At 39.9% G+C, this 14,420-nt stretch overlaps 1 protein-coding gene across 2 annotated transcripts in view; it reads left to right on the top strand.

Annotated features, from left to right (window-relative positions):
* Positions 1 to 14,420, top strand: part of eif2b3 (eukaryotic translation initiation factor 2B, subunit 3 gamma) — a 37,117-nt gene that overhangs the window by 16,026 nt on the left and 6,671 nt on the right. For both annotated transcript variants that reach the window (XM_034104441.2, XM_071206217.1), the window contains exons 5-10: positions 211 to 322; positions 7,781 to 7,870; positions 10,142 to 10,278; positions 10,623 to 10,813; positions 11,270 to 11,332; positions 11,552 to 11,700. In XM_034104441.2, the coding sequence (XP_033960332.1) occupies positions 211 to 322; positions 7,781 to 7,870; positions 10,142 to 10,278; positions 10,623 to 10,813; positions 11,270 to 11,332; positions 11,552 to 11,700 (742 nt within the window). The remainder of the gene's footprint in view (positions 1 to 210; positions 323 to 7,780; positions 7,871 to 10,141; positions 10,279 to 10,622; positions 10,814 to 11,269; positions 11,333 to 11,551; positions 11,701 to 14,420) is intronic.

The raw sequence follows: 14,420 nt of genomic DNA, 5'->3' as shown, positions 1-14,420 counted from the left end.
AAGAGAGGAGACTTTGCATAGACTGTAAACAAGACATTTGTGACATGTTTGTGATATGTTTATATATTTTTATTTCAGTGAGTAATGCAAGAAATAAAGGAAACGGCTTCTTTAAAAATAACACAAATGTTGTATAAAATTGCTAAATGTGTCAAAACTGTTAGCATACATATTTTGGTGTTAACATTAAATATTGAATTAATTTCCCAGCTGAACAGAGGGACTTTGTGGGAGTGGATGAGTCGGGGGAGAGGCTGCTGTTCATGGCCAATGAGGCAGATCTGGAGGACGGACTCTCTATCAGGAAGTCCATCATGAGGAAGTAAGTCATTTTAAAAAAAGTCTAGAGAGTGGGTTTATCCAAATGACATAATAATATTTCTTTGTTTTTTTACCTCTAGTTGTATACAGTTTATATCCATGCAGATAAATGGTTTAATGTGTACAGGTTTTTAGATATCCATCTCTAAGGCATCTTTTTCCACCACACCACATTGTAGGTAAATTGAAGAAATATTGACAAATAGAAATTTAAAAGATAGTCTTTTTGTGTCTGTTGGTTTTTTTGTATTTTGAGTCACGAGCCCGCTGCTAAACATTTATTGCTTACATTAAAGGACACATAACGTTTATATATCCTCTGATCATTTATACAAACTCATGTCACACTCCATGTACTATATGAAACAAATGTCCCCAAATCTCTCCACATACTTGATTACCGCCCAAGGTAATACCCGAATAAATTCCAGGATTTTTACAACCCACCGTTGGGTAGATTTTACAAGATTTGACTGTTTTGCACATCAGTACCATCCAGTCAAAGGTCACTTCGTCATGGCACATCGCGCGCACACTGCAGGGGCCTTCCTTTATATTTCGGTATTTTCCATGTGCACATAGTCTCATTCATAAATCCTTTGTGCTCACCAGTTGAATTTGATTTTTTTCTAAAAGAGTAAAATACATTGTTGGCCTCAAATTCCATTTTATTCTGTCAGAATTTTTTTTTTTTGTACTTCTGTCAATTCTATCATCCTTGTTCGAAATTAAATCTCAAAACAATATTTTTTGCTTTTTATATTTCAAATAATACTATTTTCCTCTATATCTCCTCAGCACTTTTTTACTTTGTGCTTACCAGGGTCCCCGCAGATCCTTAAAAAGTCTTACTTTTATTTTGTGATATTCAAGGTCTAAAAATGTCTAAAAAGGTCTGGCATTTTAGGAGGGGAGGTATTAAATGTTATCTGGGGCAGAATGAATGAGTGTGCAGGGGGGGATATTGGTTTCCATTGGTCTACTGCCATACCATTTTAATTTATTTTTTAATGCGAAGGCAGTCCTGTTGGGTAATGTGCACTGAATATTTCCCGTTATTCAAATGCAATACAACTCAGTAACGGTTTATACTGTTGTCTAGTTCGTCGATTTTTTTGTATTGGTACTCTCTTTTCCTTTTAGAGGTCTTAAAAAGGTCTTAAAAGTCATTAAATGTGTACTTCACAAATGTGCAGCTACCCTGGCTTACAAAGCGTTCACAGCACAGACCCTTCAAAATATTGTTTCTTATTTGTATTCTGTCCAATTTAAAAGACAGTGTTGTTTTTCTCTCCAGCTATATTCTCTCAGTCATTTCTCCCTTATACTGTGCACCCTTCCATACAAGTCCATACATTTTTTCCTCCAATCCGTCCTTCCTGTGTCTTTCTTTCTGGTCTTTCTTTACTGCTTCCATATGGTTGAGGTGTGTTAGCTGCAAACGTTCTGCACATGTGAGATGACTGACCTGGAAATCTCTTTCCCGGGTGAAAGGACTCCAGCAGAGCTTCCCCTCGTACATTACAGACTCACCTGTCAGGGGCTCGTGGCCTGGAAGAATAGTTGACTGTATGTTGATAGGCAAATTCAACATTTAAAATTGTTAGCATCAAGAGCAATATTCAATAAAAGCCATTGTTAGTGCAGTGTAATAAGTTAGAATAAAACTCATCCACTCTTTTTCCATCATTATTAAAACATCCAAGCAGTCAAGCTAGAAAAGCTTGCTTCACATTTTTGAGTAGCATATCTTAACTTCTCTGACCTTTTTAAGATATTGGACCAGGAGTTTACTTGCATCTGTTAGCAATGATGGCACAAGACGCAGCGGATAAAACCCACCCAATCAACACAAATACCACATGTTATACCTTCCAAACATTTAATAACTTCCATTGAAGTTCAACAAAAGGACAGCGCAATAACATATTTTACAAACAAAATACATTTCCAACAGTTTTATAGCCAAAATTGTATATTTTATAATGTAGCACAACCCTATGTACTGCACCTAAATGTTCCAAGTCCCATAAATATATACGCTTGTAATGTCCATATAGCCAAGGGTTAAAGCCATGAGTTAGTACATTATAGACTGTGTGTAAGCATCTGCTTTATTGTTTTTCAATATGTCTTAACTTGCTGGTTCGTAATAGTAGAACCTCTGGATCATTTGGGCAGGCTTTGAATCAAATGTTGGCACACGTGTCAGTCTGGTTTTAATTGACTTTTTGGATATTTCGTTAAAAAAAAGATTACTCGATAAATACATTTGTCGGTTGGCAGGAAATGATGGTAACTGTTTTTTGATGATTGATTCATTTGTCATCCGTCAAACAAAAAAGGATGCACATGCTAGTTACAGCTATTCCAATATGAGGAATTGCTGATATTCTTAGTTCCATATCATACCCATTCGATTGCATCTATTTGCTAAATATTAGTTTGAAATAAATGCCATTTTATGACCTGATTTTGAAAAAAAATTCACATTCTGAATTTTAAAGACTTAATAGGATGTGTCTATAATCTAATGTACTCAATGTGCTGGTCAGTCGTTAACACTAACCTTAATCCACCAGCAGGTCTGTGTGCAGTTTATAACACAGGTTCAAATATGTGAGTCAGCTCAATTAAAGAATCCTCTCTCAGACTAGCATGGTATTAGAAAATCACACACATTGTATTCTGGAAGCGATAGTTCCTTGAATAAGTCTTAAGCTCTTGAGCCCAATTGGCTCTGTAGTGGAAACCTGACTAATGAGGGTATTAACAGTCATTCTGCTGCGTCTGAGTCATCGTCCGCTGTGGGCTTTTAGTTGTAACTAAATAACACCAGTGTTTCCCACAGATCTGAAATATACTTGGGCGGGTGGTGACAGCGGGGGGGGGGGGGGGGGTGCCCGAAAAAAAGAAGGAAAAAAAAGTTTTAACAACATGTTTATTTATTGACTTTTCATTCCTGTATAATCATTTTGCGCAAAGATGGCACTGTTTGTCAGAGCACTTCATCCTTCTGGGATTTCATGAAGAACAGCTCCAACGCCTGTGTGTATGGGAACACCTCTGGTGCTGGTCCATTAACTGCCAGTGTTTCCCACAGATCTGTTTCCCACATATCTGAAATATACTTGGGGGGGTGGTAGCGGGGGGGGGTGAGGTGACGTGCAACAACATTAACCTTTCTGTTGGTCATTTGTTAGCAGACCCTTCACGCGATGGCAGAGCGAACAGGTACAGGCAGGGCCCATAATGATAGCCCTATAGTTTAAATCTACTACCACATGAACATATGGAAATGGGTTACTATTTAAAAAAATAAATGTATTTAGGAACCTATCCATGTGATTTTTAGTGGGGGTCGACCTCAAATCCTCTATGGGGGTCCAGGGGCATGCCCCCCCGGTAAGATTTTATTTTTTATTTTGGAGTTAAATGCATCAATCTGGTGCATTTTGAGGGGAAAATAAAGAGACTAAATCTATGGAAACACCTATATTAAACAGAACTGTATACATTTCAATAATCATAAAATCATGGCCATAACCAATAACATCCCATTTCCAATATGAACAAAACACTGAAACTTGTTTATTAATTTATTTTTGGTTCATTTATAGTTGCGAGTGTGTCTGTGCTCCTGAATCAGCCTCTCCTGTCTCCCTCCTCTCCTCCTAAAGACTAGTTTTCTCTCAACAAGTTTTAAAAGTGTATCTTACCTTTTTTCACCCAGTTAACTTTTTATTTATTTATTCATGCATATTTTACTAATCACATTACATTTCATTTAGCTGACACTTTTATCCAAAGCGACTTATAATGACCGATTACAGGGACATTCTCCCTGGAGTAACTAAGGGCTAAGTGCCTTACTCAAGGGCACACTAGTGGTGGTGTTCCTCGCGGGATTTGAACTCACAGCCTTCCGATGTTCAGCCCACCTCACTATCCATTAGACCAATCACTACCCTCTCAAATGGAAATATGTGTTTACATAAATGGTGACCACACCGTTTGAGACCCACTGATAACTTAGACTAAGTTAACTATCTAAACACTCAGAGAGTCCTTTACCTCACCTGAGCTGAGCTTATCCCGAGCTTGAATGACACACAGAGACCAATCAAGGGCTTTGATTTATGATCTGTATGACAGTGGCCATGTCGGTAGGCCACATCATGTGGACAGCCAGTCACCCTGTGTGAGGCAGACCACTTAACAGGCCAGAAGGAGGCGAGATCAGTGCAAGGGAGCGAGGGATCATTGTCCACAAGTTAATCGATCACAGATGGCGTCGTGGTCACGGACGAATAAAAAAATAATTATAAAAAAAATAAAATAATAATAATTAAAAAAAAAACTAAATGGGTCGCGAAATATACTTGGGCGGCCGTTAATATACCTGGGCGGCCCGCCCAAGTATAGTCTATGTGTGGGAAACCCTGAAGTGTGTGTGTGTGTGTGTGTGTGTGTGTGTGTGTGTGTGTGTGTGTGTGTGTGTGTGTGTGTGTGTGTGTGTGTGTGTGTGTGTGTGTGTGTGTGTGTGTGTGTGTGTGTGTGTGTGTGTGTGTGTGTGTGTGTGTGTGTGTGTGTGTGTGTGTGTGTGTGTGTGTGTGTGTGTGTGTGTGTGTGTGTGTGTGTGTGTGTGTGTGTGTGTGTGTGTGTGTGTGTGTGTGTGTGTGTGTGTGTGTGTGTGCGTGAGTGTGCGGGGGTTTGAGAGCGAGAGAGATGTGACTCCTCTCTCCCACTGAGGACTGTGGTGGTACTTTAGTAGTCCGTCATTAATCCAAGGGTTGAGTCATCTCGCCTGCAGAGGCACTAAATTCTAAATAAAGGTAGTTTAGGATTGTTGATAAGGAGGGTACAGAATTTGGTGTTATGAAAAACATCCATCAGCCATCCTAGAAGCGACACATTGCATTTGAAATTGGTGATCCCTTTCTTTTTAACCTCTTTTCAATGAAAAAATGTGTTTTTGGTTTTACTAGTTGACTCATATGTTCTTCGGTTATATTTCTGTAAAATAAAAGGGCGTAGGTTTTCCTAGTATAAGAATGAATAAAACATTAAAGCACCACGTTTATGTCGGTGCAAGTAGGGGCAGTGTTTGTGTTTTCCTGACCCTGAATGATGTGTTCCATGCTCAGCTAGGGGATGGTTGTAATGTGGAGGTAATAGTATTGTGAAGAAATGTTGTCTTTTGTTGGTAAATCTATCATAGTTAGGTATTTTAATGAGTATAATGTCTAATCACCCCACCCTCTAAGGCAGTGGTTCCCAACCTTTTTTCCCCAAGAGCCCCCCCAAATGACTCCTGTTGGAAGTTGAGCCCCCCCAAATATGATGTTTGGCCTCAAATCATCTGAGGCATTGGTGCCCCCCCCTGCGATCTTTGGCGCCCCCCCAAAACAGGGTGTGTCATAGTGTCAAATGAAATGTCTGTTTGCTGTCGGTTTCCATTTTTTTCTGCGTCACAATGTCCCATTAATAGTTTTGGTTGCTATGCCATCTTTCCGCAGTGGCGTCTGCCTAGCATGAAATAACGAGGGCTTCTGCTGAAGTCAAAATGAAAGAATCCTTTACGTCATTTATACCTGTTCTTGACCAATCGGCCCCTCACTCATAAGGGCACCTGTTCCTACTCTTGCTCGCTCTTTCTCCCCCTGGTTCTCTCTCCTGCCCACCCGCAGGTGCCGAACAGTCACATGTCACATGCTGGGTGTTCCCATAAATTCCACTTTAAGCCCACTATACACAGACACAGGCATACACCTGGAAAATGTTTTATGAATAAATACATTTGACAAACACCCACAGAGCGTGTCTGTGCGTGCAGGCACATGTGCTTTTATGCTTTTTAATAAAATAGCTTAACACAGACGGACACACACCGTTTGATTTATGACTTTCAGCATCTGGTTGTAAAATATGTGTGACCAGGCAATCCTCCTGAGTCACTCTGGTTATACTGCAGGAGAGAGTAGAAAGAAGAATTGTCCTTTTTGATGAAAGATAGAGGAAGGAAATTAGCAGAGAAGAGGTAGAAGAATGGAAATATAACGTTTTTGGCATCATTCGCTTTTTATAAAATATCAAGCCATTTTTGATATCCTACCTTGAATTCCTGCAGAGATTTTGTTTGACATTTATTCATTCATATTGCCAATATTGCATTATCAACTTCTTCAATTGAAGTTTACGTAAAGTACAATAATTTCTTTCTTGAATATCATTTGCTTGTTTAGGTAGAACATCCTTTAAATACACAATGTAACTTTGTTAAACCAGTGCTGGTGACTCTGGTTAAAAGCAGAACAAAACCAACCAACAACTAGAGGAACATTAGAGAAAACTTGAGTGTTTCAGGAACTTAACAATAAGTATACAAACAGGCAAAACATGTAAGTAAAGCTTTTTATTTGAGTGGGAAAACATAAATGCAGATGCTTCTATTCAAAACTTGATGGATCAAATAGACTGTTTTGGCTAGCACACAAATGCTCTTAAACTTTTAAATGATAAATGATTGTGCTCAGATATGAACACCACTAAACAGTCAACATCCTGTCTGGTCCAAGTTACGATTTGGTTGTGTGGTAATGAGACCCAGACTGTTCATATTAATCTGCTTTTACAATTTAGAGAATCTAAATCACAGCAGCATGCTTTACAAATGGTTGGCAGTAATGGAAGGTGTATGATATGGGGTAAATGGACTAAAACACTTCGAAGCACTTGTATGATCCTTTTAGGCACAATGCTCCCTGCCGTTTTTATTATGTAATAATTGAAAGGGAAGAGGAGGATAGGTCAGAGGGGATGAAGGGGTGAGTGTGGATTTGTTTATTGAAACCTGGTCGATGAAATGGTTTTCTTTGGCTCTCGCTTCGTAAATGTCACATGTTCAAACTGTGTGAGTGTGTGTGAATGACTGAATGCATGGTGGGTGACGGTGTGTCTGTGTGCATGTGGCCCCCCAACATAAACCTGTCTCATGGCAGCAGCTCTGCTGGGCCACATCTACGGTAGCTGACAGAGGACAATAGACAGATGTCACTATTCTTCGACTTTTATGTGAGCCCGTGGCTGTGTCTGCTTTTTATAAAATATTCCTGTTTTATGTGCAAAGCAGGGGTAAATAAAATGGCTTTCGGTAAATGAGAAGCAAAGTCAAAACATAAAAACAGCAGGTGATAAAAGAAATAAAGCAAATTGTCCTCAAAGTAGTACCAGCAGCGGTTCACTGTTTGTCATGAAGTTGGTACTATACATGTTTGCAGTGCATTTGAACTCTAATAATAATCTGTTTTAATTTGTACAGATTTAGTGTTTTAAAATGTTTTTTTGAGTGCTTTGAGTTTTCGCAAAGCAACGTATCATGAAGATTAAAGAAAAAGTGACATTTGTTTTTATTTTCCTGTCTTGACTGTGTTTTTCTTTGTGTCTGTCTTACCTGCAGACATCCCAGGATGCACATTAAAACTGGCCTCGTGGACGCTCACCTCTACTGCCTGAAGAAAGAAGTGTTGGACTTTCTTGCTGACAACAAGTGAGTGATTATACAACTGAACTTACAATTACACAATTGCCTATCAAAGTGTTCTTTTTTTTTGTGACCAGTTTATATCCGCAATGTTACTCAATGTGTCTCGATTAACCCACGCGGTCCAACAGAGATTCACATTCGCTGCTTAATCTGTAGCAAGTGTTAAACGTGGTAACATGGTGTGGAAGGCTTTGAAAGGACCTGTTAGCAGGGTATTCTAGAGAGGTGTTAATTTGTTTTACTATGTGCCACAGAGACAGGCTGTTAGGCCTTTAGCCTCTGAAGTGAAGCAGTGTCACAGAAAGCCCTCTGTGGCTGCCCGGGCCATACAGGCATGGGTTCACTGGTTCGAAGAATCAAAGGATCTATATGATAAAAATGCTTTAAACTGCTGTGTAATCTCCAAAGTAAAAGTGATAATGTAGTGTTTTAAAGGCAGCATGAGTGTTTAAGGAACATTAATGGAGCCACTTCACTCCATGCCGATTAATAAGACTTCAAATGATATTGCTAAAATACTGCACTGTGTATTTATACATTGCTTGTATCGCAAAACCTTGTGCCAAACCCACATGAAATACTCAAATGTTAAAAGCATGTTTTGCCTGAGGATTTCTTACTTATCTTTTCCAGTTAGCATTAATAATATAACGTTTTTTTGGCACACTTGAGGAGGAGATCTGAGGCAGCATTAAAAGCCTGATATAAAGCATGCTTGATGATGACAGGGGTCTAGATAAAGATTCATAACAGACAAGGATGTGAGCTAAGTAACAGCATGGCGCCAAGCTTCTTAAAACAGGGTGGTGGTGATGATGCTGAACATTTTTTGGAAATGGTCCCATTAAAAAGCGAGTACTTGGCTAAAGGTTGATTTGTGGAAATCTGGCATTGCTTAGTTGTGTCTAAGAAATATGTTAAAAGGCTAGTTTAAGTTGTCCAGTTTAGGTTGACAGATAAATAAATCAAAATCCAAGCCAACAAATACAAATCGCTCCACACTCATCATTTCACCTCTGCTGAACACTCATGGTTCAGGCTTCAAGATGAACTTCAATATTGTAATTTACCAAAGAGATGTAGATGTAAGTGTTACGTCATTACATCACTCGTGCTGCCGCCATATATCATCTCTCTTGTTAGATGACTCATTTCTTTCTTCAACTCTTTTCTTGGACTTTCTTTTAACAGCTCCTCTCTCTCTCCTCCATGCTCTTTCTCCGTCTCTTGCTCAAGGAGAGAAATGGACAGAGTAACTGTTGTTTTTCTCCTGTCATTCAGATGGAAATTCTAATCTCCCTTTTAAAAGAAAGTAAGAGAGGGCAAGTGAAAGGAGGGGTGGGGGGGGAACACTGAGCACAGCCCATTGCAAAGAGGAGGAAAAAGAAATGAAGACGGGAAGATGACCTCATAGTTTACAAAGGGAGAGACTTGAAGTCATCATAAGAAGCTGAAGTGCTAATTTTCATTTCCTGTTTTTTACAAGATTTTAGTTCAGTAACAATAACTGCATTATATATTCATTGTATTTATTTCCATTACAGCCTTTTAAATGAGTTTATTTTTTGCTTTTACTAACAATCAACTCAATTATAGTAATATATGTATGCAGTAGTTGACTTCCTGTTTGCAATTAAACTAAAAGTCGTTAAGATTTCACAGTCACTGCTGTAAAGATAATCGAGATATGCACCTACTTATATTGACCCCAGGCTAAATGCTCAGACCTCATTACTAGATGCATTTTTTACCAAGTCTGACGTAGTTAAATTACCCTCCTAAAGTCATTAGTGTCCTGTGGATTTGACATGTTGTGTGCGAACAGAAGTTAAACATATTTCTTTCTTTAAGTAGTTTCAGTTTCTGGCACAACCTTGGCCTTCTCCTCAGATGCTGAGCACAAATGGCAACAAAGCAAGAGGAAGTGATTACCGATCGCATTCGCTGTATCTTGCAATTATGTGACTGCACGGAGATTGCAGAGTCACATAATTGCAAGGTTACAGAAAATGTGTTAACTATCACAGCTGTCTTTCCCTATTTTTTTACCTAAGGATACAGGAAGGAGCTTCCTCACAAACTCATCTTCTCGTATTTTACTCGGTTGCACTTTATTCACAAATTGATGACTGGGAAGTGCACCCTTATCTAATGACAGCACAATAAACCAGGATCCTTGTCCTATGTGTTGGCTTATGTGAAATAGTTCTGTTTTGTTGGATGTTTGACATCATATTGAAATCGTATTTAACCTCTCCTCTTCTTGGATCGTAGGTCCATCTCTTCAATCCGTGGAGAGCTGGTACCTTATTTGGTGCGGAAGCAGTTTTCCAAAACCATCAACTGTCCAAATATCAAAGATGACGCAGATGATCAGAATCTAAAAACGAAAGACGGCTCTACAAACCAGGGTGAGTTACACATCAGAAATGCACTGTAAAACCTATTTAGAAGAGCTCTGGGACGTATTCACTGGTCTTAAGCTATTTCATGTAAGCTATCAGCTATGTATTTAACTTGGTGACAAAAAGGACAACTCTGGCTAATCCAAAGACATGCATTCTCTTGCACTATTTGATCTGTTTTATTCATTTTTTGTCATATATATATTCATGTTGCGCTGTTTTTCATTGCCATATCTACACTGTAGCTACTGTGCACATGACAATAAAGCCTTGAATTGAATTGAATCCCCCAAACAATGTGTTTGTGTTATCATTTACACTCATGACTTTTCTTTTTTTTTAATACCCAGAGCTCCTCATCTCTTCCCGAGACGAGCCCCTTCTCCAGCTGGCTCAGGAGCGCTCCTGTTGGAACGACCACCGCGGCGACATGAGCGCGGCTTACCACGGAGGAAAGCTCCGCTGCTACGTTCACATTATGGACGAGGGACTTTGCTACCGCGTCAACACTTTAGCTGCTTACATAGATACAAACCGATTGGTGAGTCTGACGTGAGCTTGCTCCTACAAAGGGATTTTGTTTATTTCTTTTTGAATGTCCATGTCGATACTAAGTTCATATGAAATTGAGTTTGTTGGAGGGAAATTCAGAGTATCTTTTCAAATAGGCAAATATACCAAACATTCTCTGGTTGCAGTGAATGCCATTTTTCCACAAATACTGTACATTAATAAAGAAATGAATCTGCAGATGAGTTGATCATAACAAAATAAAGTGTCCTCTTCTAGCAGTCTTATTCCTTTCATTGTTGTAGATGTCACTGTTTTTCTTATTTCACCTAATGTCGCTTTGCTTTTGCCACTTATAATGAATTGTATGCTTATTTGAATGCTGTGTATTTGGCCCAGTTCCTACAGATTGATCATAGAGGTTATTTATTTACCTTTCTTTATTTTAATCCCATGCTTCCCTTTCTTTTTTTTCTTTTTTTACAAGGCCCCCAAGCTGTTTGAGGAGCCAGCCGTCCACTCCACTGCTGTCATTTCTGAGAGATGTCAGGTTAGTGTAATGCAGCAGAAGTATCACAGTCGATACATTACAATACACACATTTCTCACTTAGTAAGCAGTTTTCCTAATTGGCCTGTATTAGATCTCACTTGCTTTTATTGATCTCATACTCTAATTCACACTTGATCACCTTTAGAGAGGCCTGTGTATGTAATTATGTCTGAGTAATGTTTTTTTTTTAAACTGTTTTTGTCCTCTCTGCCCTCAGATGGGATCAGACAGCATCATCGGAGCAATGTGCCAGGTAGCAGACAAGACTTCCATAAAGAGGTCGACCATCGGAAACTCCACCACTGTAAAAGAAAGGGTCAAAGTCACCAACTCTATCATCATGCACGGGGTTACCATCGAGGAGGGGTGAGAACACACACATGCACACACTCGTTGATAACATGTCCTTTGAAGTGCGAACACATTAATTTAGCCTGAAAAAAACGTTCACCTTCGAGGCATGTTTATGAATACAAGTTTTGATCTTCACTTTTGATCTTTTGTAAGGTGTTCAGTTAGCACATGCATGCAGTGTGTGACAAAGCAGGAATTTAGTAAACAAAGATTTTAAAATGAGATAAGTGATAGTGTTTCCAGGAAAAATAACTATCCTAAACACCAATACACTTTTCCCTCTTTGTTAACACTGTTTGGTGTTCACATATAAAAGCAGTGGTAGGCCTCATTCTTTACTCCCTGCATAGCTCTCCATTGAACTTCTACGTGCTTCTATGTGCAAACGTGGGTGTGTGTCGGGCAGATGCTGGTGGATGTGTGTGTCCGTTGACCGGAGGTGTAACAGGTTTTGTTTTCCGTGCTCTATGGGGTCAAACAGGCAGCGCTGAGCTAACAATGCTTGTATTTGTGTGCAACCAGCCAGAGACCAGTTCCAAACAAACACGAAGCTGTTGAACTGAAACACAGAACATCAATATATTTTATTTAGCCGCTAATTTACTCGCCTATACCAATGTTCCCACTGGTTATGACATTCGCTGAGCACCATGGGGGTTTGACAGGTGATTTCCAAACATCCAATATCCGGGTTTTTTGATAATTCGTTTTAGGAAGTAAAAGCATTGGACTGATAAATATATCCATTTCATCAATTCGATCTAATCAAACACCAGAGAATGTTTCGATTTCAATCCGTTAAGTCATTTATTACGTTTACATGCAGGTTAGTTTTCCTGCTTTTTTCTATTTTCATTTGCTTTTAGGTTGGCTACATAATATTTAGAACAAAATATTTAAAACCAAACGTTTTCTTTATGGCAGCCTCATTGAATCAAATGATAATATTCTTGTACACCTTTTTGCACTCGACATATTTGGTATTCTACAAAGCTTTGGGTTTTTAAAATTGGAAATAAAGTTGAAGCAGATTTCATAAAAATATGGCATTAGATTTGTTTTAGTATAAATGTTAAAGTTTGAATTGTTCGGCTATTTGTTAATGTTGCTTTACAGAAAACAAGCTACCAAATGATTTGCTAAAAGTTCCAGTAATGTGCTGGTTTCCTTTTTGAAAATCAACACTAGCAACTATTGCATCTTCATTTAAACAAAAAATCTACCTGATGAACCAGGAAGGATTTTCAACTGCAAATGTGGTGAGGAAGCCTGGGCAAGACATGGCACATAAGTTGCCAAATAGTGATTTCGCATAGGAAGGACAAAAAGGCCCAGTCTGAATAGTGATGCGTCATGATCACCCGCATATCGCACATCACGATTGTTGAATGTAGCAAGTACTTAAAGCGGTCCAAATTGACTGTTTTGTTGCTCCAAAAGAGGATTTGCACAGAAAGCACAGTATCCACTGTAGAATTAGCATGTAGATTGATCTGCTCAGGGTCTGAGCCAGAAACCCCCGGAGGAAAGAGACTCATCTTGGCCTCCAGTCGGGATTTTAATGCACTCACTCACGGGCTCCTTTTCTTTTATCTCAATTTCTTACTCCTCCCTCTCTTTTCTCTCCATCAAGGCCTCAACGCCATCTCTTCTCTCTCTTTCTGTCTCCCTCCATTTCTTCTTAAGCCTTTCAGGGACCCCAGCCAGCCAGCATGGGGACCCTCATCATGTCCATGTAGGTGCACGCACAAAGGCATGAAAGAACGAGAGAGATGGGAGAAGGGAAGAAAGAAGCGAGGGGAAAGCAAGCTAGCACGCAAGAAAGAAATTGCAATTCTTTCTTTCCTTTTTCTTTTTTTGGAGGACATAAGAAGGAAGGAGAAAGAAAGAAAGAAAGAAAGAGCCAGTGTGAGGGGATTAGCAGACCCCGGCCATGTCGCAGAAACCCCTCGCATTTCTGCTCTCTTTGTTTGGAGCTGACCAGAACTTGTTGACAAAGCGCTGCGTGTTTGGGAAGGGGGATAGTAAGGGTCAACTTTACAGGGGGGTTGGCACAGGGTGTGTGTGTGTGTGTGTGTGTGTGTGTGTGTGTGTGTGTGTGTGTGTGTGTGTGTGTGTGTGTGGTGTGTGTGTGTGTGTGTGTGTGTGTGTGTGTGTGTGTGTGTGTGTGTGTGTGTGTGTGTGTGTGTGTGTGTGTGTGTGTGTGTGTGTGTGTGTGTGTGTGTGTGTGTGTGTGTGTGTGTGTGTGTGTGTGTGTGTGTGTGTGTGTGTGTGTGTGTGTGTGTGTGTGTGTGTGTGTGTGTGTGTGTGTGTGTGTGTGTGTGTGTGTGTGTGTGTGTGTGTGTGTGTGTGTGTGTGTGTGTGTGTGTGGGAGGGTCATGGCAAGGAGGAGCCCTGGTGTTAGTAATTAGTGGTGTTTCTGCTCAGAGGCTTCTTTGGTGGTCTCTCCATCTCTCTCTAATGTTACAAAACTCTGAATCGTGTAATCTCCCATCACCAACTACCACCACCACCTCCTAGGTAGTCACTCACACACACACGTATCCACACACTCTTTTCTGCCTCTCCCTCCAGGCCTAACCACCTGAATAGAATGGGCCAATACAAACCTGTCTGTGTGTGAGGCGCAGAGGGCCAAGTGTGTGTGCGTCACTGCCTGGGCAAGACCAACATGTGTTCTCCACCGGGCTCCCCAAGCTACTGAAGCACACATTCTCTAACCCACACACACA

This window comes from Pseudochaenichthys georgianus, chromosome 17 (genome assembly GCF_902827115.2).
Source record: "Pseudochaenichthys georgianus chromosome 17, fPseGeo1.2, whole genome shotgun sequence".
Taxonomy (NCBI): Eukaryota; Metazoa; Chordata; class Actinopteri; order Perciformes; family Channichthyidae; genus Pseudochaenichthys; species Pseudochaenichthys georgianus.
The sequence above is the reverse complement of the archived record's forward strand: the minus strand, read 5'-3'. Positions and strand labels throughout refer to the sequence as shown.